General features: G+C 45.7%; 2 protein-coding genes and 1 long non-coding RNA gene across 4 annotated transcripts in view; 2 read left to right on the forward strand and 1 right to left on the reverse strand.

The window, feature by feature from the left end:
* Positions 1 to 660: 660 nt before the first annotated feature.
* Positions 661 to 16,424, forward strand: LAMP3 (lysosomal associated membrane protein 3). 2 transcript variants are annotated; one of them, XM_083442328.1, is made up of 8 exons: positions 661 to 1,430; positions 1,872 to 2,684; positions 2,856 to 4,238; positions 4,275 to 6,803; positions 8,779 to 8,901; positions 11,622 to 11,679; positions 14,235 to 14,402; positions 15,848 to 16,424. In XM_083442328.1, the coding sequence occupies exons 4-8, from the start codon at positions 5,973 to 5,975 to the stop codon at positions 15,985 to 15,987; spliced, it is 1,320 nt and encodes a 439-aa protein (XP_083298454.1). In that variant the 5' UTR covers positions 661 to 1,430; positions 1,872 to 2,684; positions 2,856 to 4,238; positions 4,275 to 5,972; the 3' UTR covers positions 15,988 to 16,424. The 2 variants fall into 2 exon arrangements, with proteins under 2 accessions (XP_083298454.1, XP_083298453.1); XM_083442327.1 differs by lacking the exons at positions 661 to 1,430; positions 1,872 to 2,684 and having other exon boundaries at positions 3,411 to 3,812; positions 6,034 to 6,803.
* Positions 16,261 to 19,849, reverse strand: LOC310678504. The gene is made up of 3 exons (XR_014511786.1): positions 19,584 to 19,849; positions 18,418 to 19,295; positions 16,261 to 18,047 (listed from the first exon to the last, which is right to left on the reverse strand). It is a non-coding gene; the product is annotated as an uncharacterized lncRNA (long non-coding RNA).
* A 1,376-nt stretch (positions 19,850 to 21,225) lies between these two features.
* Positions 21,226 to 23,439, forward strand: part of MCCC1 (methylcrotonyl-CoA carboxylase subunit 1) — a 29,792-nt gene continuing 27,578 nt past the window's right edge. Inside the window, exon 1 of the mRNA XM_083442225.1 lies at positions 21,226 to 21,467. Within this exon, the coding sequence (XP_083298351.1) occupies positions 21,403 to 21,467 (65 nt within the window). The 5' untranslated portion in view covers positions 21,226 to 21,402. The remainder of the gene's footprint in view (positions 21,468 to 23,439) is intronic.

Consider the following 23,439-nt stretch of genomic DNA (forward strand, 5'->3'; position numbering starts at 1 on the left):
GAAATTATTATTTTTTCCCCAGGCGCGGGGCTGGGGCGGGAGAAGCCCGAGCTTCCCCTGACCCCAGCCCCCAGAACAGGCTGCTATCTGCAAGCCTAGGGAGCCCGGCGGGAAGCCGCACCGGTTTCCCCAGGCTCGTGGATATCTGCCTGCGCTGAGCGTGCCCCAAGCTTCGGGATGCAGGCAGCTCTCCGCAAGCCGTGGGAGTGCTGCGCGACTTCACACCGGGCCCCCACGGCTTGCGGGGAGCTTCCTGAAGCCTGCATTCGCCCCATAGGATGCACACACATCTCCCCTTCATTTTTGGAGGGGGGAAAAGTGCATCCTATAGGGCGAAAAATACGGTAGTTGTCATTGCATACTTTAAAATGCATTGTCCCATCACTTTCCTTTCTGTCATGTTTGGGGTAGAAGCAGGTGTGTTGTGCAAGAGCGCCAAATCCAGCATGGTGAACCCCATCTGCAAAATAGCGACAGCCTGGAAGTGTGGATTTCTATGACTGTCGGTGATAGAAAACTTTGTCCACTAGGGGGCTACAGAGTTCTTAGGAAATATCTTGTCTTTGTCAACAGGAGGGCTTCAATAAGAAATCTGTTTCTACCTCTCAAAATGCCCTTTGCCTCCTGTGCTAAATTCCGGCAAAAAGAGATTTCCGGACCACAAGCAAGGTAGCTGGTTGTGGCAGTTGTACTGCAACTTGTCTCTCTTTTTTAAACAATAACAACAACAACATTTCATTTCTTTTCCAATTTCTGAATATCCCTGCCTTCCAGGATTTCTGAGTATAGAAGAAAAACAGGTCAGTATGATTCCAGTCTGAAAACTCATAAAATCTTTAAAGGGGCATTAAAATGGAGAAAGAGATTGATAATAACTTGAAGTGAGATACTTATGAACTGCATCACATATTCTCCAATTGCTGCTATTTACCAGAGATAAGGGAAGGGTTAGAAATTTGATTCAATTTACATTCAAAGGTGAATTTACCAAATCCACATTTTCTGAAGCCATATGTCAGTCATCCTTCAAAATCCGCACTTTTTCTAATTTTGCTATATAGTTCTTCAGCTAAGCAATGTTTCCAGAAATGCTTATCTGAGCAAAGTGAGCACATTAATGCATATATTGGTGAAAACATCATACAAAAATGCATTGTATTCGGGGAAATTGCTTACAAAAATGTGTACATTTGTCAAAATGGTATTTTATTCAGAGGAATTCACACTAAAACGTTGAAGAATTTTCCTCCGATTTTTTTTTTAATTTGCAGATTGCTGCAGAAGTGTAGAGAAGCGAATTTAAAACTGCAAAAATAAGAAACTAGGAGAACTTTAAATTGACACCATTTGTCCCTATTTTTTTCTTTGGGGGATCTTGTTAAAATCTTGTCCGCTTTAATGTGTGTACACCAGAGTTGTTCAGTTTTTAAGTCTCTGTCAGGGAACTGCCATCGGAGCTGGAGGCGGAGAGGAGGCTCCAGAAGGATGGTGGAGAGGGTCCCAGCAGGGAGAGAGGTAGCTCATCTGCTGGGGAAGGAAATCAGCGTAACACCAGTGGAGAAGGGGGGCAGATGGGGGAATCGGAGAGGTGGCTCCAGGACTCCTCGCCGGAGACCAGCGGAGAGGGCACGGGTACTCCGCTGCCCACACCCACTTTGTGCAGAAGACTTCCGCGCAGGCAGAGTAGGAGGAGATTGGGCGTCAAACAGCTTCTATGCTGGAAGAGGTTCAAGAAACACCCACTGACGGATTCTGCCAGCGACTGAGGCAGCCACGGAACTTGAGGCTGTCCAGACAGAAAGGGTTCAACCAGGCAACCTAGCCAGGAGTAACGGCAACTTACGCACGAGCAACCCCTAGAACCTTTACAGTCTCCTTCTTTGGGTCTCTAGAAATTACATCTCCAGGGCAAGGGAAGATGAACTGTGACTCTAGTGCACATGCATGGGAACCAGGGATTGGGATCCTCTGGCTCACGTGCCAGAAGTGGCCCATGGATGTCCCTCCTCTGCATACCAGCCTGGCTTGGAAACAGCCTGCATTTTTATAGCAGACGTACACATATAAAGATGCCTGCAATGATCAGGCCAAAGATGCATTAACTCTCGCATCCGGTTCCCCTCATTTGCTAGCCAGATGCCTCCAGGGAGCTCAAAAACAGAGCAAGGTGGCAAAGTGTATTGAGCATCCTCTGAACCTTGAGGTTGCTGTTGGCATCTGTCTGTCTCGGGAGACAATGGAGGAGTGTGCCTTCAGGGGCAAAGTGAAACTGCTGGAGAGTTACAGCGCCTGCTGTGGCTGTAGAGACCGACACAGGAGAGACATGTTTTGTTGCAGCTGGGGCAGATGAAGGTGTCCAGTTGTGCTGCTGCAGATGCACCATGGCATTTCTTCTCTCTGCACTCCTCCATCATTCCTCCTCTCGTCACTGCTATGGGATGCATGGCCTGTCTGTCTCCAGGCACTGCGGTCGTCTGCAGGGGATTCCCATATAGTGGGATTAACGCTGCCCACCTTCATGTCACTTTTGCAGCCATCTTTGTGTCGCAGACTTTGTAACTTGGAGTGCCATGTTAGGGTGCTTCCAGATGACCTGTTTATTGAGAATTTTTTCTGCTTTGTTTAATGGGAGATTAGACAATAGTGGCTATTTAATTTGCATTCATTCTCACTGTTTGCAAGCAGTGGCGTAGCGTGGGTTGTCAGCACCCGGGGCAAGGCAAGTAATTTGCGCCCCCTAACCCGTGGATTTTAGTAGGGGCAGAGAGCTGCGAGTGTGAGCGCGCCCCCCCAGATGTTGCGCCCGGTGCGGCCGGCCCCCCCTGCACCCCCCATGCTACGCCACTGTTTGCAAGGAGGTTAGATGATGTGACTTCAAAACAAATGTTGCCCCCCATTTTCCCAGTGCATTTTCCCAACTCCTTATCACAAAAGTCCCAGTGTTTTGGGGGGAAGTTTGTTGTGCGAAACCTCCCAGTCAATTATCATTGCACAACCTGAATTTGCCAGTATGTGATTGAGTCCCGCCCCCAAATAGCTACAGGTCTGATGCTTCCCTTCTCCCACTCCATCCCTGATGCCCTCCTCCCGGCTGCAAAAGTTGCTGAATATAAAGTGTGCAATACCACTTTAAACAATCATGCTTTCCCCCCAAAGAATTCTGGGAGTTGTAGTTCATTAAGTGTGCTAAGAGCTGTGAGGAGACCCCGCTATTCCCCTCACAGAGCTACAACTGATTGCAGTTTAACAGTCAATCCCTCTTCCCATGGGACTCTGGAAACTGTAGCTCTGTGAGTGGAAAAGGGGTCTTCTAACAAACAACTCTCATCACTCCTAGTGAACTACAGCTCCCATGATTCTTGTAGGTAGGTCAGGACTGCTTAAAGTGCTATCACAGTGTTTTAAATGCGTGGTGTGAATGCCGCCCAAGGCACGTCAGGGAGAATTAAAATGCACTGGGCGGAGAACAATGCTAATCTTGCTTCCACTTTCAGCTCCACCAATGTTCTTCAAGCACTTTCTCAATGGTTCAAGGATGCTTCCCCACAATCCATTCTTGCTTTGCATGTAACATTCCAGTTCTTGTGCTGGACTTCCCCTTTGCTCGGAGCTCTTTGCAAGAGAACAGCAAACTTCTTGTCTCCCAGAGGAGGAGGCATGCTAGGCTGGTTGTAGGGAAGAAGAAGAAGAAAGAAGCAACGCGTACAAAGGTTCCTTGGGGCATCTGATCCGTGAATTATTACTCTTTAATTCCTTCACCATGAGCTGGGAGAAGAACCTGTTTGTGGAACTCCTCCTGGTTGCAGCTGGCGGTGAGTAGATCAGTATACCCAGTTATCACTGTATTGTGTGTTGCTTTGTAAGGATACAGGGATGCAACAGACTCTCTAGCTCTTCTTTGCCTGTGTTAAAAGAGATAGTGTTTTCTACAGGTTTGTTGTTTAGTCGTTTAGTCGTGTCCGACTCTTCGTGACCCCCTGGACCAGAGCACGCCAGGCACTTCTGTCTTCCACTGCCTCCCGCAGTTTGGTCAAACTCATGCTGGTAGCTTAGAGAACACTATCCAACCATCTCGTCCTCTGTCGTCCCCTTCTCCTTGTGCCCGCCATCTTTCCCAACATCAGGGGCTTTTCCAGGGAGTCTTCTCTTCTCGTGAGGTGGCCAAAGTATTGGAGCCTCAGCTTCACGATCTGTCCTTCCAGTGAGCACTCAGGGCTGATTTCCTTAAGAAATCAGCGGTACAGCTTGTTAAGAAATCCTTAAGAAATCTACAGGTACAGCTTGTTAAAAGCTGTGTTAAAAGAGACAGTGTTTTCTACAGGTACAGCTTGTTACGCAGGAGTAGGGAAAGCCTGTACAGGGTCATCTGGTGACAAGATCCACTCCCCACAACCACCTTTGAGCTTTTTCCTGAAGAGCTTTGCTGCCATTAACCTTCCTTGCGGCCCTGAATCAGATGTGGCAAAGCTTTGATGCTCCAAATGTTGTTGGACTGTAACTTCCATATTCTTTGGCTATACTGGCTGGAGTTGGTGGGAGCTGTAGTTCAGAAACATCAGGAGGGACCAGAGTTCCCCAGCCCTGCCCTAAACAAGGCATGTGCAAGGAGGCTTTTGAGAGCAGCTGCATTGGGTTGTTCACTGCAGTGTTTTTGATAGAAAATCTAAGTTTCTGGGTGGTTTGGTCTACTAAAGAAGCCTAAATATGAGCACACCTCAGTTGTGATTTCTGTTTTGTACCAAATACACATGTTAAAGATAAATACGGAGAGAGTATCAGGCTATTGCAAGGTTACAAAATGCTGTGGAAATATCCCAAGAAATCAAATGTAGAAGGATGGATGCATGGGATTTGCAAGGCAATCTTGCCCATTTTGGTCAGACTCCCTGACAAAAGGTTCCACGGGAAAAGAATAGTTCTTTTTAAATCTAACTGGCAATTTTATTCTACTTAAACATTGGAAATGCAGAGGTGTTTATGGTCCTGAGTTCAATCAGCAGAACGTTGTTGATAAAAATGCTTGATCCAACCTAAGCTAACCACTTTCCAGTCCTATTGATTTTAGTGAAAGAGTTAAGTACTGTACATGTGTATCTTTTGCCTCCTGGAGTCAGTTTTCTTCTACCTATCAGCAGATCCTTTGCAGGGCTGCAAGTTCCTTAAGTGGGGAGTGATATTAGGTTTATTAGATAAATGTGTCCCAGGAGGTCTTATTCACTTGAGACAGACAGGACTCATACATACTTCTGCTTGCCCCACTGCTTTCTCCTGGGGAAACCTGCTGTTTACCATTGCATTGGAACAAACATCAATGGCTTTATCTGCAGATTGGTGGGACAAATGAAAAACCCATACCTCAGACCCATGCCTAGAAAGAGGGAAACCTATTGGACTTTCTAGTCACAGGGCAAGTGGGAAATGTGGATGAGCCCTAAGAGCAACACATTTGAGGAGGAAAGGTGTATAAGTCATCACTGCTAGGTCTGGGCGATATCTGGTTTTCAACATCATGATAAATCAGCTAAACATTGCAATATACTGATATATCACAAAGTCTGAAATGAGGATGGAACTATGTAGAGGCGAACAGTTGGGCTGGGCGATATCTGGTTTTCAACTTCATGATATATCACCAGCTAAACATGGCCATGTACTGATATAGCACGACGTCTGAAGTAAAGATAGAGCTGCTTTTCAATTTTGTGATGTATTACCGGCTATATATCACAATGTCTGAAATAAGGATGAAGCTATGCAAAGGCATTGGCTGGCTTCACGATTTTTCCCACATGGTGATTGTTGCATAGCACACGCGCACAAACATACATCATAATTTGCAATATATTGCCAGGTCAAAAATTATGAAACCGATATCATGATATGGACTTGAGACTGGTTTTGGACGATATATCGCCCAGCCCTACTCACTGCCCATGCCTCCGTCTTTTCAGAGACATGACTCGAGCTGAGAGATGCTTAGAATGGAAGGGATTTTTGGAAACGAGATTAAACTTACTCTCTGCTTGTTTGCAGCTATTTTATCCTGCAGTGGAGAGGTGCAGGTTGAAGCAACTCCACAGCCCATTTCAGTCTTGCAGAGAGCCAATCAAACGATCACGACTCTTCCATATGGTCATTCAGAAGTTTTAGTCACACAGATAGGCAAGCAATCTGTACAAGAGGCTACCCAGAGAACCCAGTCAGTGTCAGCATTACCTGAAGATGCTAAGATGGTAAAAGCAGATTCTATACCACCAGCCAAACAAGTTTCAGTCCACAAACAGGCAAACACAGCAGCCACTCCTCTAGAAACATCTGCAAACCCCACAAGTCCAACCAGTCAAGCTGCAAGTCGCAGAGTGATTACAACTACAGTTGTTGCCGGGAGCACAGCCGTACAATCTGAAACACAAACTGATGAAGCTAGAATCCACGGAGCCGTAAAAACGACAGCGGCTGCTCAGAGGACAGCTTCACAACCTGCAGCCCCAAACAGCTGGAACACTGTAGCTCCTGCCATGCCAGCAAAGGCAGGAAATGCAAAGAAGACTGTAGCTGGAACAAGCGACAAGTGCATCACACAACATGTGCCAGCCGGAACGCCAAGCGCAAACAGTACAGCCCACAGCAAGATGCCATCTGGGCATAAAGCCACTGTTCCTGAGCCAACAGCCCCCGTTGGGCCAACCCTCACACCCAAACCATCGCCAGCTGCAACGGGGGCTTATAGTGTTTCTAATGGAACTGCTGAGTGTATTAAAGCATCAGTTGGCTTGACAATGATAGCTAAAAATGGAAAAACAGTAAGCTGCAGCTTCCCCTTTTCCATTATTCCCCCCCCCATTTTTTTTTGTTCAAAAGATCAAAACAATCAGTTACCGTATTTTTCGCTCTATAAGACGCACCAGACCACAAGACGCACCTAGTTAGGAAGAACTTCCTGACAGTTAGAGCTGTTCGACAGTGGAATTTGCTGCCAAGGAGTGTGGTGGAGTCTCCTTCTTTGGATGTCTTTAAGCAGAGGCTTGACAACCATATGTCAGGAGTGCTCTGATGGTGTTTCCTGCTTGGCAGGGGGTTGGACTCGATGGCCCTTGTGGTCTCTTCCAACTCTATGATTCTATGATTCTAGTTTTTGGAGGAGGAAAACAAGAAAGAAAAAATCTGAATCTCAGAAGCCAGAACAGCAAGAGGGATCGCTGCGCAGTGAAAGCAGCAATCCCTCTTGCCTTTCTGGCTTCTGGGATAGCTGCGCAGCCTGCATTCACTCCATAAGACGCACAACCATCTCCCCCTACTTTTTAGGAGGGAAAAAGTGAGTCTTATAGAGCAAAAAATACGGTAATTCCAGGAACTGTGATTCTGGGTTCCAAAAGCTATTTCAGAAAAGCCTTAGGTTTGCATCTATAGCATGGGTAGTATCTGATGCCGCCATGCAGTCAGCGCAAAGATTTCTGTTCATGCAATGGAACTTCTCCCTTCTCCTTAACAACTACTACCACTACTTTCTTATTTGTACCCTGCCCATCTGACTGGTTTGCCCCAGCCACTCTGGGCAGCTTCCAAGATATATAAAAACATAATAAAACATTAAACATGAAAAAGCTTACCTATACAGGGCTGCCTTCAGATGTCTTCTAAAGGTTATTTAATTACTCATCTCCTTGACATCTGATGGGAGGGCATGAACCCCCAGAGCAGATTCAGGGGGTGAGCCAGGGGAGAGATGGAGGAGATTCATTGCAGGAACCCTTGCGCTAATGGAACAAGTGACTTAGTGCTACATGCCTTCCTTGCCCCTCGCCCCCCAAATAACAGGAACTGTAGTTCACACCTCACAGCGCTACAATTCCCAGCACCCAGGACTCTTTTGGAGGAAGCTATGTGCTTTAAATGTATTTGAATTGATTCAATTCATACCCCAGGAGCCCGGGGCAGCAAACAAGCAATTAAAAGATCTTAAAAGCAATTCCAGTGCAGATGCAGACTGGGAAAGATCCCAACTTAAAAAAGCTTGGTGAAAGAGGAAGGACAACAAAGACAGTGCCTAATATTCAAGGGGAGGAGATTCTATAGGATGCCACAACTTTGAAGGGATGGTTCCTATATTGTGTGCAGTGGACCTCCTGGCAAGAGGGTATCTTCAAGGTGCCCTCACCTGTAGAGTGCAGTGACCAGGTATATAACTAAGTACCTGAGGGGTGAGACAACCTTTCAGGTGTTCTGGTGCCAGGCTGTATTGGGTTTCAAATACCAAAAGAAGTATCTTGAATTAAGCTCCATAGCTGATTGGCAGCCAATGAATGCTGTGGATGTGACCAAACTCTGACGTAAGTTATTGGTCGGACATAGCACCAAATCAGGATAAGGGAGGTATGTGGAGGAGGTATCGGGAAAGGGGTGTGTGTGTGTGAACCTGTAGCTCACTTCTTCATCCCCATTAACGACCAGCAGCGCCAGCCCACTCAGATGGGGAGTGTCAAGGAGGGACTGTGCAAGAACCATTCTGACCTGAGCTATGTGATGGGTATAAGAAAAGGCTCCCAGAGGTGCTGCTGGAAGCAAGTGTTGTTGAAATAGATGGGACTTCTAATAGTTAGCAAGGGACTATAACTCTCATCATCCCTGACCATTGGCTGTGCTGGGTGGGACTGATGGGACTTGGGAGCCCCCCAACATTTGAGTGGGTGGGCAGGTGCACAGGTTAGTCACCCCTGTTTTAGAAAGAAAGCATGTGTCAGGCTGTGTTGGGATTCATGCGCCGTTTCCCTTTTACAGAACAACCTGAAATACTTCAATATCAACCCAAACACCACGCGTACAGTTGGAATGTGTGGGGTTTGGGTGTCAACTCTGAGAATCTCATTTGAAGGTGGCTTCATACGTTTTACTTTCACCAAGGTAAGCATTTTACCAGATGTTGTTTTGGGGGGAGTGAGGAGGGGATCCCAGAACGTTGGGAATTTTCCTGGAAGAGAGTGATTTGACATTTGGCTTTGGCTCGGTTTCAGTGGTCGAGCGTGAATTTTACCTTAGTTCAGTAGGCTACTTTCTACACATGCTCACCCCTATTTTTTCCAGAGGTTTTTAACGTTGGCCTACTAATAACTTCTGGTTTGTGCATTTAAAGTGGATTAAAAAGCTTTCTCTGCCACACTGGAGCAGCAAATCCACTTCAAAAGCAAAACAAAGAAACGGAAATGCTGCTTAAGTAGTAAAATGCATTGAGAAATATGGGGTAAGCAAATGATTCACGAGAAGCTGTGTAAACACCCTGCAGGCAAATTGGGGTGAAAGAAGCAAGAGGGATGTTTATTGTTGTCAGGGGATGTGTGTGTTCTGTTTTCTCAACAGGGGACATGTGAGAACTCCTCGTTTGGAAGGGCCCCTTGCCAAACCAAACCAACACCCTAATTGTCAAACAAAGACCCAATTTTAAGTGTTTGCTCCGGCTGCTCTTAAGAGAGCGGTGTTGTTTAACTGAAGTAAGAGCCTTAGAAACTGTTGTGTCGTTGAGAGCCACATCACAGAGTGGCTTCAGTGAGGATGCCGAGGTAAAATTTTGAGTTGGCCACCCCAAGCAACACCCTCCAGAAGCAACGCAACTATTGGTGCAGCATTGCACAATCCAGCCTCCTCTTTAAGACAAGCATTCAGAGGCTGTTGAGTTTGAACCTGCTCTTTGAAATATATGCAGGCATGAATTCGGCTGCCAGATTCCCAGTGTGTGTGTGTGTTTGCCTTTCAGAAACTATTACAGAGGCCTTATTCTGATCAGTTAGATGTGATTTTGTACAGAGTGTGCCTTCCATTAATATGACGCATGCATAACCTGAGATCAGGTGTGGTGTGCTACAAAAATTGGATTGTGAAGTGTGTGGGAGGGAGAAGCTGTGTACATGCTATAACTTTAAAGCATATTTGAAGCACATTTCCCCCCTCAGGTTTTTTAAGCATTGTTGGGAACTGTAACTCTATGAGGGGAAAACTCATGCTGCCCAACTTTTTCAGATCAAAAACCAGGATGCACGTCTTCCATGGCACATTCCAAGGGAGTTACGTAAGCTGCGTGGCAATCTCACCCTGAAAAAAACACTTTTAGGGGGGTGCCATCTTGCAAGGTGCCCCAAAGGCCCTTTTGGGGGGGACAAGAACACATGAGGTCACTTTGGCTGGGGAAACCCAGATGGGTGGAGTATAAATAAAAATAAAAACTTTTTCCGGGACACTTGGTGGGTATGAAAACAGCAGTGCTTAGAATTCTTTGAGGTAAAGAACGTGCTTCAAATGTGTTTTAAAGTTACAGTGTAGACACAGCCAGAGATAAAAAATGAAAGCGTCAAGCCTGCTTTGGGGCTACTCAGAAATGGCTTTCAGAAAGCTTCCAGAACAGGAATGGGGAACTTCAGGCCTGGGAACCAAATACAGCCAGCCTTCCAGTGCTCTGTTTGGCTCTTGGGACTTTCCCCGGGTCACAGCCCTCACCAGCCATGCCCTTTGACTGCTTTCGCCTTGGCAAGGATGGAGGATGGGGAGACAGTGTGTGGTAGAAAGGTCAGGCTTTTCTGTGGCTCAGAGTAGCCTACTGCACATAGGTTAAGAGTCATATCCGTTGCCTCTGGCCTCACCCGCCACTGAAATGTGGCCCTCAGAAGATTCCCCATGAGGAAGGTTGCAACAGTTGGCCTTGGTAATAAACATTGCTAAATGAAAAATATTCTGATGTACCCTGGAGTCCTCAGGAGAGTGCTTACCCCTCTTGCACCCTGGCACCTCTTGGATGTCACAAGAAATACCAAATTCGCCGGGTGTCTGAAGCATTTCCCCTTGCTTTACCTAATGGTAGGGCCAGCACTGACTTGGAGGCTTTGTTATTATATGGGCAAAGGTTCCAGTTCTAAATGTTTTGCTCTAAAGCGCCCGAGGAGCATGGCTACATCCCTGCTGCAGGTACCATGTGGACCAAGGAGCTGCACATCATACTTCCCAACTACAGAGCATGAGTCGAACACTCCAGTCCTCTATGAAGGGCAAATACACTTCGCAAGCAGCTAGCACAAAAGAAAGCTTCCTTCTGTTGTATTAGAGGAGGATATGTGGCCTGAAATACAGTGGTGCCTCGCAAGACGAAAAGAATCCGTTCCGTGAGTCTCTTCGTCTAGCGGTTTTTTCGTCTTGCAAAGCAAGCCCATTAGCAGATTAGCGCTATTAGCGGTTTAGCGGCTATTAAAGGCTTAAGGGATTAGCGGATTAGCTGCTAAAAGGCTATTAGCAGCTTAGTGCCTTAGTAAAAGGGGGTGGGGAGCGAAAAAAACACCCCAGGAATCGCAAGACATTTTCGTCTTGTGAAGCAAGCCCATAGAGAAATTCGTCCTGCGAAGCACCTCCAAAACGGAAAACCCTTTCGTCTAGCGGGTTTTCCGTCTTGCGAGGCATTCGTCTTGCGGGGCACCACTGTAATAGGAAAAGGTTTTAGTTGGTTTCCACTGAACTCCCTCTATCTGCCCTTGGTCATGAACCTTCTATGCATCTTCTTGTGTTTTCTAAATTGTAAGCAGTGATATTGGATAAAACTATGCTTGCTTCCTTCCTCCCCCACCTTTTTTTTTTTTCTTCCCCAGAGTGGAGAAGTGTACTATGTCAGTGTGATTGAAGCTTCTTTAACTGTACCATCTGAGGGTAAGTGACATGGTGATTCTTCCCCTGCCTTTGAACAGTTAGCAATTACGAAATTTTGAAGCTTCTCTTAAGAGTCAAGGCACTGGGTCACGCAGAGCCACCAAAACTCATAGCTGGCATTTGAGTAGCATGTAAAGGAAGTTGTCTTTTTCAGGACTTTACTGCGTGCATTGATTTAAGATGTGTTGGGGATGAATCAAGCTTTCCGTTTCATTTTCTCTCAGCTTCTATTTTCTCTAGCCTTCAGTTTGACCTGTTTCCAAATCAATTTGCAATTTAAAAAGAAATCATGAAAATTTGCATGCAATTTGCTTACATTTCTCTTAATATACACATTTTTGTGCACCAAACTGAACACATATTTCCAAGCAATTTTCCCTAATATTATGCTCCCCCCCCAAAAAAAATATATTAGGTGGTATTCAGCTAAATTTTATCCAGCTGCTGACATGCATCTGTCTTGAGAGACAATGGAGTGTGCCTCTGGGGGTGAAGTTAAACCACCAGAGGATCACAGCGCCTGCTGTGGCTCAGGAGCATAGCATGGGCAGGGGCTGCCAGGGTGATGGCCCTGAGCACATTTTTCTGGGGGGCGCTGCTCACACCACCCTTCCAGCCCTGTGCTACCTTGCAAGTCTAGGATCAAAGAGTGCATGGCTGCTGTGTCCTTCATAAGCCACCCTCCCCAAGCCACTTTGCAAGGCTGAGATGATACGGTGGGAGCTGGGCTGGCAAGACAGGATCCCTTAGCCCTCCGTGCCCTGCCCACCTGTCCCAGGCACCAGCTAAACATGCTCCACCACTGCTGGGGCTGCAGAGACTGGTAACTTCTAACTACTGCCTCCTGCATTATTTCTGCTGTGTGGGTCATTCCATGTCAGTTCAACATGGTCATGCCACCCATATGTCAGGAGTGCTCTGATGGTGTTTCCTGCTTGGCAGGGGGTTGGACTCAATGGCCCTTGTGGTCTATTCCAACTCTATGATTCTATGATTCACCCACCGTCTCGGATTTTGATGAAACTTGGTGTACACCCTTCCCCTATGGTTGAAAGAAACCCTCTTAATTTTTTCCCCTCTATCACAAACGGTTTTGATTTTATAGCACTTCAGAGTTTCTGTCCCTCTTGAGATCCTCGGCCTTGTGTACATTGCATTTTATTTTTCCTCCATAACCAATGATCAGATCTCTTTGAAATTTTACAGAGCTCAATAACATGATGAGGATTTCAGAAAAAAATACACCAGCACTCACAAGATTTTATAAATGCCTAAAAAATGTATGAATGTAGTTTTTTTGGTGGAGACAAGAGGCAAGAGGCACCCTCTTATTTTAGACGGTGGAGGGGGCTGAAGCTGCTTGCCTTGCATTATGTATGTAATGAGTTTGTGGGAGAAGTGAGACTGCATTTAAGGATTCCTGGGTCAAGACTTTCCTTCTTGCCACCGCACCACACTTTTTCTGGATTGCACTTCTGAGGCTTATTTTATGAGGATAAAAAAAATGCACTCATGGTCACCTTAGGTGTACTCAAAATCAGTGGAACTTGAGCATACATTTCGAGTACTTCTTAAAGTACTGACTTCAAAGAAGCCGACTCTCTGCAGAATTTAGAATTGTAGCAGGCTGTTCTTTTCCTGAATAATCATCCACTAAGAGTCAGTTGAATAATAGCAACACATGAACCCCCCCCCCTCCAATCCTGGGAAGTTTACCCCTGTAGTTTACCCCTCACAAAGCTATAATCCCCAGTACCCTTAAGAAACCAGTTCTCAGAAGTCATGTGCTTTAAATGTATAGCGTGTGCGCAGAGCTAGTTTGACCCTAGTTCTTCATAAATTTGCACAAATGTCCAATGACCAGGTGGAACAGGCACTGTAGGAGACAGCTCCAGAAGAGGAGCCAAGAGAAAGCTGGTGTTAACAGAGCCGGTGGAGGGTCCTCACTGTCTTGTCTGCTGTGGTCAGGTGGAACTAGTGCTATGGAAAGACAGTTCTGAGATTGGAGGAAATGGATGAACGTGTAGCTTGCCGTATGTGGAACATATTTGCCTTCCACCATCAGGCACCCAGTTCTAAGTATAAAGGGGTGGCAGACTGGCCGGCCAGTTGGCAGGTAAACAGTCTGGTGATAATGAGGATTTGTATGGTGGCTTTGGGCTGCTCTTGGGGGTTATCTCACCCCCTGAAACAGATCTGAGGTCTTAGTGTTTGCATTTGAACTGCCTGCAATCCATCCTCTAAGCAGCAGACCTAACAGCAAACCGAACAGGGGAACGTGCTTGATCTATAGTGGGGTTTCCAAAACTTAGGTCAAAAGCTGGTTTTGGACTACAACTCCCACCATTCCTAGCTAGTAGGAGCAGTGGTTGGGGATGATGTGAATTGTAGTCCAAAACCAGCTGGAGACCCAATTTTGGGAAATCCTGAGTTATAAGATCTTAGCTCAAGCTATGCAGCGCCTACTGCACATCAGTTGCTGACCCTTCATTCAAGGAAAGATTTTGCCTCCAACAACACCATTTGTCATTTCTTTTTATTTCTGTATTCTTCAGGTGTGCTGTACAGTGGAATTAAAAGTGACCAGCTCTTTTCAGTGCCTTTAGGGAATTGCTTCAAGTGTCTCAGCATGCAAACCATAGAGATGTCCGACAACCTTCAACTCCTGCTTTCCAGCTCTCAACTTCAAGCCTTTAATATCGTTGGCAACCAGTTTGGGAAAGGTTGGTAGCAGTGCTTGTCACTGGACCTGTGTTAAGGCACTCCTTCTCATTCAGTTGATTTAAACACACCACTGTGAGCAAGTCCAGGCCAGTAGCATGTTTTTAAACAGCTAGACACTCCTGTTGCAATCAAAACTGTGTGAAGTATGGTTCAGTTTCAAGTTATTATCAAGGACTTTCTCTCAAAAAACATATGAAATGCAGGCTCAGGTAGTATTCCTTGCTTTCATTTGTAGCTTAACTGGAATAACTAGTTTGTTCATTTCACCAGCAAGCACATAGCAACCCATGTGACTGTGGCAGATGGCAGCTCCTTTCCCACGGCAATTGACAATTGCATGGGGATTGCAGGTAACCTGAATGCATGAAAGGGGATTCCACTTGCTATCCCCAGCCAACGTGCCTTCGGCCAATGGTCTGAACAAAACCAGTATGCATGCAACTGTGGGTGCAATCTGTGACCGTGCCATTTATGTGCAGGATTCCCAGCTGCACAGAGACTTTGGTAATCTTAATAATAATAATAATAATAATAATAATAATAATAATAATTTTATTTATACCCCGCCCTCCCCAGCCAAGGCCGGGCTCAGAGCGGCTTACAAGCAATAATAAAGACAAGTTGAATAATTACAACTTAAAAACAAAATTAAAATATAACATTAAAATATTGAAAAATTAAAATATTAAAATGTAGCCTCCTCGCAGGAGGAGAAGGAAAAGAAAAAAGAAAGAGAGGGAGGGAATCAAATTGGCTCCAAGCCAAAGGCCAGGCGGAACAACTCTGTCTTACAGGCCCTGCGAAAAGAAATCAGATCCTACAGGGCCCTGGTCTCATGAGGCAGAGTGTTCCACCAGGCCGGAGCCAGAGTTGAAAAGGCTCTGGCTCTGGTTGAATCTTTCATAATATAGTGCCCTGTGTGAGGCCCAAAATCTGGCGTCCCCCAATGGATCTTCTCAGTTATGGATCTTCTCAATTTTGCGCCCCCTCGGCTCAGCGCCCTGTGCAAAGGAACTGCCTATCCTCCCTAAATCCGGCCCTGCCAGACTGAAGGAAGTTTTAGAGCTCGCCATTGAACCAGACTGGTTTGCCAGCATCATCTGACTTCCCAGGCCAAGAGGATTCTGGGTCTCTTGTAAATTCCTAGCCAAAATGAACTGCAATTCCCAGTGCCTGACCCACAGAATTCCCAGTTTGCAGCCCTGCCATGCCCAATATAATGGTTTGAAATGGACTATAGATTGATGGCTCAATCCCTGATTAAAGCTGGGAAAAGAGGATATGCTATGCATCAAGAAATTAAAACTGACCAAAATGGCAGCTCCACAGACAGTGCTCGTGGGTTTTTGTATAATTATCAGTAGCTGTATTTTACTGAGCAAGAAACTGATGAAAGCAGATGATAATTGTGTAATACGCCATAACATCCTGATTTTTATTGCAGAGGAAGAATGTGCTCTTGACAGAAACAAGAGATTAATTCCAGTTACCGTGGGCCTCAGTCTCGCAGGATTATTTGTCATTGTCTTTGCCACCTGTGCGATTTACAGAAGAAGGCGCACCTCAAGCTATGAACGAATCTAAACCACTTCATTAAAGATCTGTGCAGCAGCGAGTGAAAAGGTTGTAGATAATGGAATGCTCTGCTTCTGCCTACTTATTCGATTGTGGCAACTACAAGTGTAAATTGATTGTGCTGTGTATTTACTTGTGTGCACTTGAAAATTGACACTATTATGTTGTTATTTCTATATTCATAACTTGCCTTTCTGCTTAGAAAAGAGCAGTTATATATATATATATATCTGGGGCTACGACCTTTAAGGAGGACGCAGCATATTTTTACATTTTTTCCCCCACGTTTCCATCTTCAAAAAAGCATTTCCCCTTCTCTCATACAACAGGGAATGCTTCCATTCTGTCTTGTCTCACCTATAAACTAAGGTTGTATGCTTTTTGCTTCAAACTATGGTTGTTTTTACTCATATGCAAATATAATTTAATAAATTAATCAACTAAAATTTATTTGTGTCCTATCCCTAATAAGAATAATCTCTTTTTCTCTATCTTTCACACATACAAAAACATATACACATCTCACCCACATCTCTGTCTTAGGCCAGAGTGGATCTGGGAGAGCCAGAACAGAAAATGGTCCAAGAAGCCCAGTTTTTACACCCTTCGGGACAAAGGCCTCAAAAGAATATTCCAGCACAGCTTTGATTAAGGAGGTGCCACTCCCCATGTCCTAAACCTAGTATGGACTCATGTAGCCAGAGCGATGGGAATTTGTTTTTGTGGATGCAGGTGGTAGCATTTATTATTCAGATAGTTTGATTAGATCTAGATTTGAGCAATGTAAAGACACGCAACTATTTTTGGAATGCAATGACTGCATTGTGAAATCCTGTGTATATGACTTGCAACATCACTTCCACTGCAGTGACTCATTTAACACTTTCCCATCGGGTCTCCTGAAGCCTCTTTACCAAGAGAGCCAAACAAAAGCCATTCTTATAAGAATACATGCAAGACATAGTAGGGTGGAGTGTCTCCCAGGTTTGTAAGTCCCCCAACATTACATGGAGCCACTGGCGGAGGAACAGGAGTGTGGAGGGAACAGACCGTCCCCGGCACCATTATTCCAGCAGGGTGCTATCATGGAGGCCCCCCTGGACACGTGTCGTGTACCCGGGTGCCGCGCCCCCACAGGCAGCGTGTCATGCCCCCAGAACGTGCACCACGCCCCTGCGGGTGGCACGCCACACCCTCACAGGCAATGTACCACACCTCCGGGATGCACGCCACACCCCCTGGGGGCGCCAGCCACGCCGCCATCTGCTCTCCACCCCCAGTAGCGGAGCATGCACCTTCGCCACTGCTTGGAGCTTCCCAGAATGGTACATGGAGACATCTCCTCAGCTTTCTCTGGCCCTGGGAGCAGATACTGTCTCTAGACAACTGTAGGGGTTTGTCAGGGGTCATGGCATTTGGGCCCAATAAAAGGCACACCAGGTTAGCCTCACAATTTTAACACTGAAGCGACCTTGCCAAAGAGTCCCCTCCCACCCCTAAAAGTGTTTCATAGATATGATTTCTGTAGATGAAAAAACAATTACTGCTACTTGTGAAGAGTGGCATAATATCTGCTTTACTATTACAGGAGTCGGGAAAGTGTTATAAAATGTTACCATTGTGGGGAGGGGCATAATGACAAGAATATATTTTTTAAAATAATTGAAGTCATTAGGCCTTAATTGATGCCTCAACGCCTTCCACATGTGCTGTGTCAGGAAGATTTTGGGTGTCACATGGCAAAACAGTCTGTGCTTTCCCAAGCCCATTTTCCCAGCGTGTTCGCACTCCTGTCTCAGCGACGTCTACGTTGGCTTGGTCGTGTCCACAGAATAAAGATGGCATGATCCCCAAGGATGTGCTCTAGGGGGAGCTGGCTTCAGGCACCAGACCACTACAAATATGTAAATGCGGCATGAAGGCTGCCAACATCAACCTCGCTGTGTGGGAAACCCTTTCGGAGGACCACAGTGCCTGGAGTCAGACAGTCAGGTTGTGGATCCACAGCAGCGACCACAGGAAGAATGACCACTGGGAGGAGCGCAGAGAGAAGAAATGACTTGGTGTACCTGCATCAGCAGGGACGCGGGTGGCGCTGTGGGTAAAAGCCTCTGCGCCTAGGGCTTGCCGATCGAAAGGTCGGCGGTTCGAATCCCCGCGGCGGGGTGCGCTCCCATTGCTCGGTCCCAGCGCCTGCCAACCTAGCAGTTCGAAAGCGCTCCCGGGTGCAAGTAGATAAATAGGGACCGCTTACTAGTGGGAAGGTAAACGACGTTCCGTGTGCGGCTCTGGCTCGCCAGAGCAGCGATGTCACGCTGGCCACGTGACCCGGAAGTGTCTCCGGACAGCGCTGACCCCCGGCCTCTTGAGTGAGATGGGCGCACAACCCTAGAGTCTGTCAAGACTGGCCCGTACGGGCAGGGGTACCTTTACCTTTACCTGCATCAGCAGAACTGGGCGCCTTCATCTGCCCCAGCTGCAACAAAACATGTCCCTCCCATATCGGTCTCTACAACCACAGCAGGCGCTGCGACCTTCCAACAGTTTGACTTCACTCCCAAATGTGCTCCACTCCATTGTCTCCAGAGACAGACGGATGTAAACAACTGACGTTATGTAACCCTATTTATATAAAAGGTCATTGGAGTTTTGTTTTTTAGGGTTGCAAGGATCTCATCAACTGGGACATTCCTAAATTCTTCACAGCTTTCCCCGCCCTCAGCTGATTATAGTGACTTCTTGTTTGGAATCTTGGCTTCCACATGATCATATGTCTCACAAGGGGCGCATTTTCTATGGTGCTTGCCTCAAAAGCAAACCATCAGTTTATGAAGAAGCCCTGCTGATAACTAAACAATTTCAGAAAAAGGAATGATCGGGGAATTAACCTTACTAGATATTGTAGGCAAGCTGTATGTAAAATGTGAAAATGCTAACTCTTCCCTCCCTCATGTGCCTAATTAAGATGGCACCACCAGCGTATTCATTACGTTACCACCAGTGTATTCAATACATTTAATGTATTTTTAACCTTTGTTGGAAGTCACCCAGAGTGGCTGGGGAAACCCAGCCAGATGGGTGGGGTACAAATTATAAATTATTATTATTATTATTATTATTATTATTACAGAGTAACAAGCAAAAAGAACAGGTCTCTGCCCTGGGAAGATCACAATTTAAAATTCAACAGAGAGAGGCTATTTACAATTATAGGTGCCACATAATACTCATTCCACAGGGGTAAGAAATTGATATTTTAGTGTGGCAGCAGCTACTCTTTCGAACTCCCTGTCTCCTGATATTGCCATCAAGTGCTCCTACAGAAGGAAGGGTAGGATGTAAATTCAATAAAAGTTGAGGCTTTTGCTCCTTGGCTGTGAAGATACATGGCAAAATTGCATGTCGCAGTACTTAATCAATTATCACTTAAGTGTATGGTAAAGAAGGCAGTGTCCTGTGACTCTTGTCTGACTGAAGCATAATAAATGCATTATACAGTTTATTTCTGATTTTGGGTTAAGTAGCAGAGCCAATAATTTTGACAAAAACATGATTCAGAGGTCATCCTTGAAACATTGTTCTTTGTTTATAAGAGAAACCCTTACCAAAATCGGTGGAGTCCTTTTCCTTGAGCCCGTCTTTCTCTGAAGGTAGAATATTCTCCATTCCTGTAGAAATACGTCAAATTTATTTTGGCATTAGAGACATTTTAAAGGCATGCAAATATTCAGCCCCATGAACAGGACTACTAATTCCCATAGATAGGGTGAGAAAATAGTTTCCTAATCACACTAAAATATGTGTCCTCCTAATGTCAGTAAAAACTCCTATTTATTGGCTCATTAAAAACAACACTGTCTCTTGTTTGTTTTTTAAAGCTTAAAGAGAACAAATTTTTGTGATGATTCACATTATTAAGCTGCATATTGTTATTTTCTAATCTAAATAGACAAGTAACTTCTACACACGTTAAATGCTATTTAGCAACCTCTTTTTCAACAAAACTCAGCATTGCTTTCCAAGACTGCTAAATGATTACACAGGTTGCCACCTAGTGTACAGAAGAACATATTACCCAGTCACCAAGGAGTAATACTGTATTGAACTTGATCTGGTTCTTTGGAACAATCCATGAACACTCAGTCACACCTACAGAATGGGGATAATTGGCAAAGTTTTTGTTGGTTTGCATTTTGGGCAAACCTTGTCTAGTACAGTGCTTTCCTGTTTTTGCAATGCTCTCCAAAGGGAGGCTCATCTGGCACCTTCGTTGCATATATTTAGGCACCAGGCAAAAACATTCCTATTCTCCTATATATCTCCTATATAGGTAGAAGCACAGAAATTTCTTTTCACCAAAAATTTAAAAAAATGCACAGGTTGCCTCAAATAAATATTGAGAAACTATATTTTAATTCTCTTTCTTTCTTTTTCTTTCAAGTGCTCTGTGTTTCTGCCCATTGTCCTGTTGCCTTTGCATTCCTTTGCTTCTGGGGAATCGGGTAGATTAACGGCCTGCCCGTTTCAAAATTTATTTTTTAAAAAATATTAAATGTATACACTGCCCTCCATCCGAAGATTGCGGGAATTGTACTCTTCGCAAATGATACAACAGGGTACGTACTTGGTTTTGACTGATAAACTTGTACAAGGCTGGGATGTGTGGGGAAACCAGGAAACATAGTTTGATGCTGACTAGCTTATAGTATTTTTCTTTTGTTAACAATCACTGGAAGGAACCCCCACCCTGCCCTGTAACTCATCTTTTCAGCTTGGTTATTTAACATGCTGCTATTATTTTCCGATTTATACACATGATTATCTATCTATCTATGCTGCCTTATTTTCTGCCTTACACACATTATGTCTATATCTATGCGCGATTTTAGCTGTTCTTATTTTCATCTGTGAGCTGTCTTGAGTCCCTGACAGGTAATTATATGTGTTATAAATACAAATAGAATAATTATCATCATCTTCATTTGGCTTTGTACCTGGTGACCAAGACCCATTATTTGTTGTTTTGCGTTGTTTCATATTATTCTTACTATAACTTCTATATAGAAGGCTCGCTGGTAGATATATATATTTCACATTATTATTATTATTATTATTATTATTATTATTTAAAAAACAACACTTGCAGACAAATAACAAGTGTTCGTATTTCTGAGGTGGCCACACGCAGCTATCTGCTTTTCCCCTGAGAGAGGCGACAGCCCTTCGCCTTCGCCGCCTCAACCTGAGGCGGGAACGGAAGAATTCGTTCCCTCGGCCGGGAGAAGGGCGCTCCCACTTCCCGCGTCCTCCTCCTCCTCCTGGGGCCGCCCATGCCCTGCCTCCTCCCGGGCCCTCCTGATAGGCCCCTCCGCCGCCGCGGCCCGGCCTCCCGTTCCCGCCCGGCGCACCTCCCTCTCAGCAGCCATGGCGGCCTCTGCTCTGGCGGCGGCGGAGTGGCGTCTCCAGGCCCTGCGGGGGCTGCAGTGCCCGTGAGTGCGGCTGGGCCCCGGCAGGGAGGACGGGGCGCGGAGCGGGAGTCGAAGAAGGGAGGCCCTGCAGGAATGGACGGGCAAGGCCGACGTCTCGGGGCCTCGTCGTGGGTGCGGGGCGGGGGGGAAGCTGAGCCGCAGCATCCCTCCCCCTCCCCGCTTTTCCTTCATCCGGAGGGGGAAAGGGACGAGGCTTCACCCCGGGGCTCGGCGGCCCCAGAGAAGAGGGCGCCTCTGAGCACGTGCAGAGTGCATTTTTATTCCACCCTCCAATCCGCAATAACAAGCAGGACACTCCCGCATGACTTTCGTCGGAGGCAGAGTAGAGCAGGGATACTTCCACTGTTAATTTCCACAAAATTTCTGGGTTGGTATGGGGTGGGGGGCGTGTGTGTTATGTCTGTGCGCTCACAGTGAGGGGAATGGGAACCCTTCTGAGTAATACTGTAATAATAATAATAATAATAATAATAATAATTTATTTATACCCTTCCCATCTCGCTGGGTTTCCCCAGCCACTCTGGGCAGCTTCCAGCAAAATATTAAAATACAACAATTCATCAAATATTCTGAAAACAGTGCTCTCATTTAATAAGAAGCAGCTCTGGCTCCTTCAGATCTTCCAGATCTTGAAATAAATACAGGTGTGCCAGGGCCAGATTTCACCTGACCAGCTGGCAGCTTGAAAGGGCATTGGAGGAATGTGTGTATGTTGTCCGGGAGGAAGCAAGATCTGTTTTTCTCAAGCAAAGTGTTACTCAAGAGGTATCAGAAGGAAATGTTTGAAAACTGATGAATGACTGTTATAGATAGAGAGAAGAGGATTTACCCTACTTGACTATTTTGTGGACGGGTTATAACAGGCATAGGCAAACTCAGCCCTCCAGATGTTTTCGGATTACAACTCCCATCATCCCTAGCTAACAGGACCAGTGGTCAGGGATGATGGGAATTGTAGTCTCAAAACATCTGGAGGGCTGAGTTTGCCTATGCCTGGGTTATAACAATGTATAAAAGCCATAGCAGAAATTGGTAATTGAATAGGTGATGTGTAGGGGGTGGAAAAGAGATGAATGTATTTTGAAATGATAGTTGGAAAAGTTATTTTACTGGGAGCAGCAAAGGAAGGGGGAAAATAAATTATGGAAGATCAATAAAAATAATTGGCAAAAAAATGAAAGGGCATTGCTTCGTGGCGGCAGTGTTACTGTAAGCAGTTTGCGTGTGGAAAACCATAGGGTCCCAGTGATGCTACAAAGCATTGCTGCCAACGAGTGGGTTAAGTTTTTGTGTTTTTGTCTGCAGAGGCTGGCTTGCATGGGAAACGGTTGCACGAGGATGGCACGGCTGCGTGGGGCTGGTGGTGTTTGGATGAAATGGACCTTAGGGCTGTACTCTTATGTTGCTGGATTGGCATGGGTAAACAGTTCCCGTCATCTATAAAGAGAGCCAAACAAATTCCTGCATTGCAGGGGGCTGGACTAGAGGACCCTTGGGGTCTACAATTCCATGATTCTATATACTCTTCAAGGACACAATGGAGGAGCTTTTATGGGATCAGGCCAGAGAGGCTCATCCAGTCCCACCATTGTGTCCTTACAGTAGCCAGCCAGTTGCCTCTGGGAAGCCCACAGGCAGGACATGAACACAACAGCGCTCTTCACACCTGCCATTCCCAGCAATTGGTCAGAGGTTTACTGTCTCCAGCAGTGGAGGCAGAAGGTAGCTATTGTGGCTAATAGCCACTTATAACCTAATCCTCTGTGAATTGGTCTGAACTTCTTTTAAAGCTACCTGTTTGCTGGAAGGAACCAGACACCCTGAATGGCTCGTCCTTTTGGAAATTGTTGAAGGGGTGTAGGATTTTGCCTTGGGATGGCCAGTCCAGTAACATATGAATTCAAAACAACTAGGCAGGGGTGTAGTAGGATCCAAGCAGCTGCACCCTATAGGTGAGACAATATTGCAACCA

The sequence above is a fragment of the Podarcis tiliguerta genome (assembly GCF_965153285.1).
Source record: "Podarcis tiliguerta genome assembly, chromosome: 5".
Taxonomy (NCBI): Eukaryota; Metazoa; Chordata; class Lepidosauria; order Squamata; family Lacertidae; genus Podarcis; species Podarcis tiliguerta.

Bases quoted from the DNA above. Each gene is read 5' to 3' on its own strand.
- LAMP3 (XM_083442328.1), top strand. From the start codon at position 5,973: ATGCTTAGAATGGAAGGGATTTTTGGAAACGAGATTAAACTTACTCTC. The intron at 8,902-11,621 runs GTAAGCATTTTA...TTTCTTCCCCAG, and splicing joins TACGTTTTACTTTCACCAAG to AGTGGAGAAGTGTACTATGT. The intron at 11,680-14,234 runs GTAAGTGACATG...TGTATTCTTCAG, and splicing joins TTTAACTGTACCATCTGAGG to GTGTGCTGTACAGTGGAATT.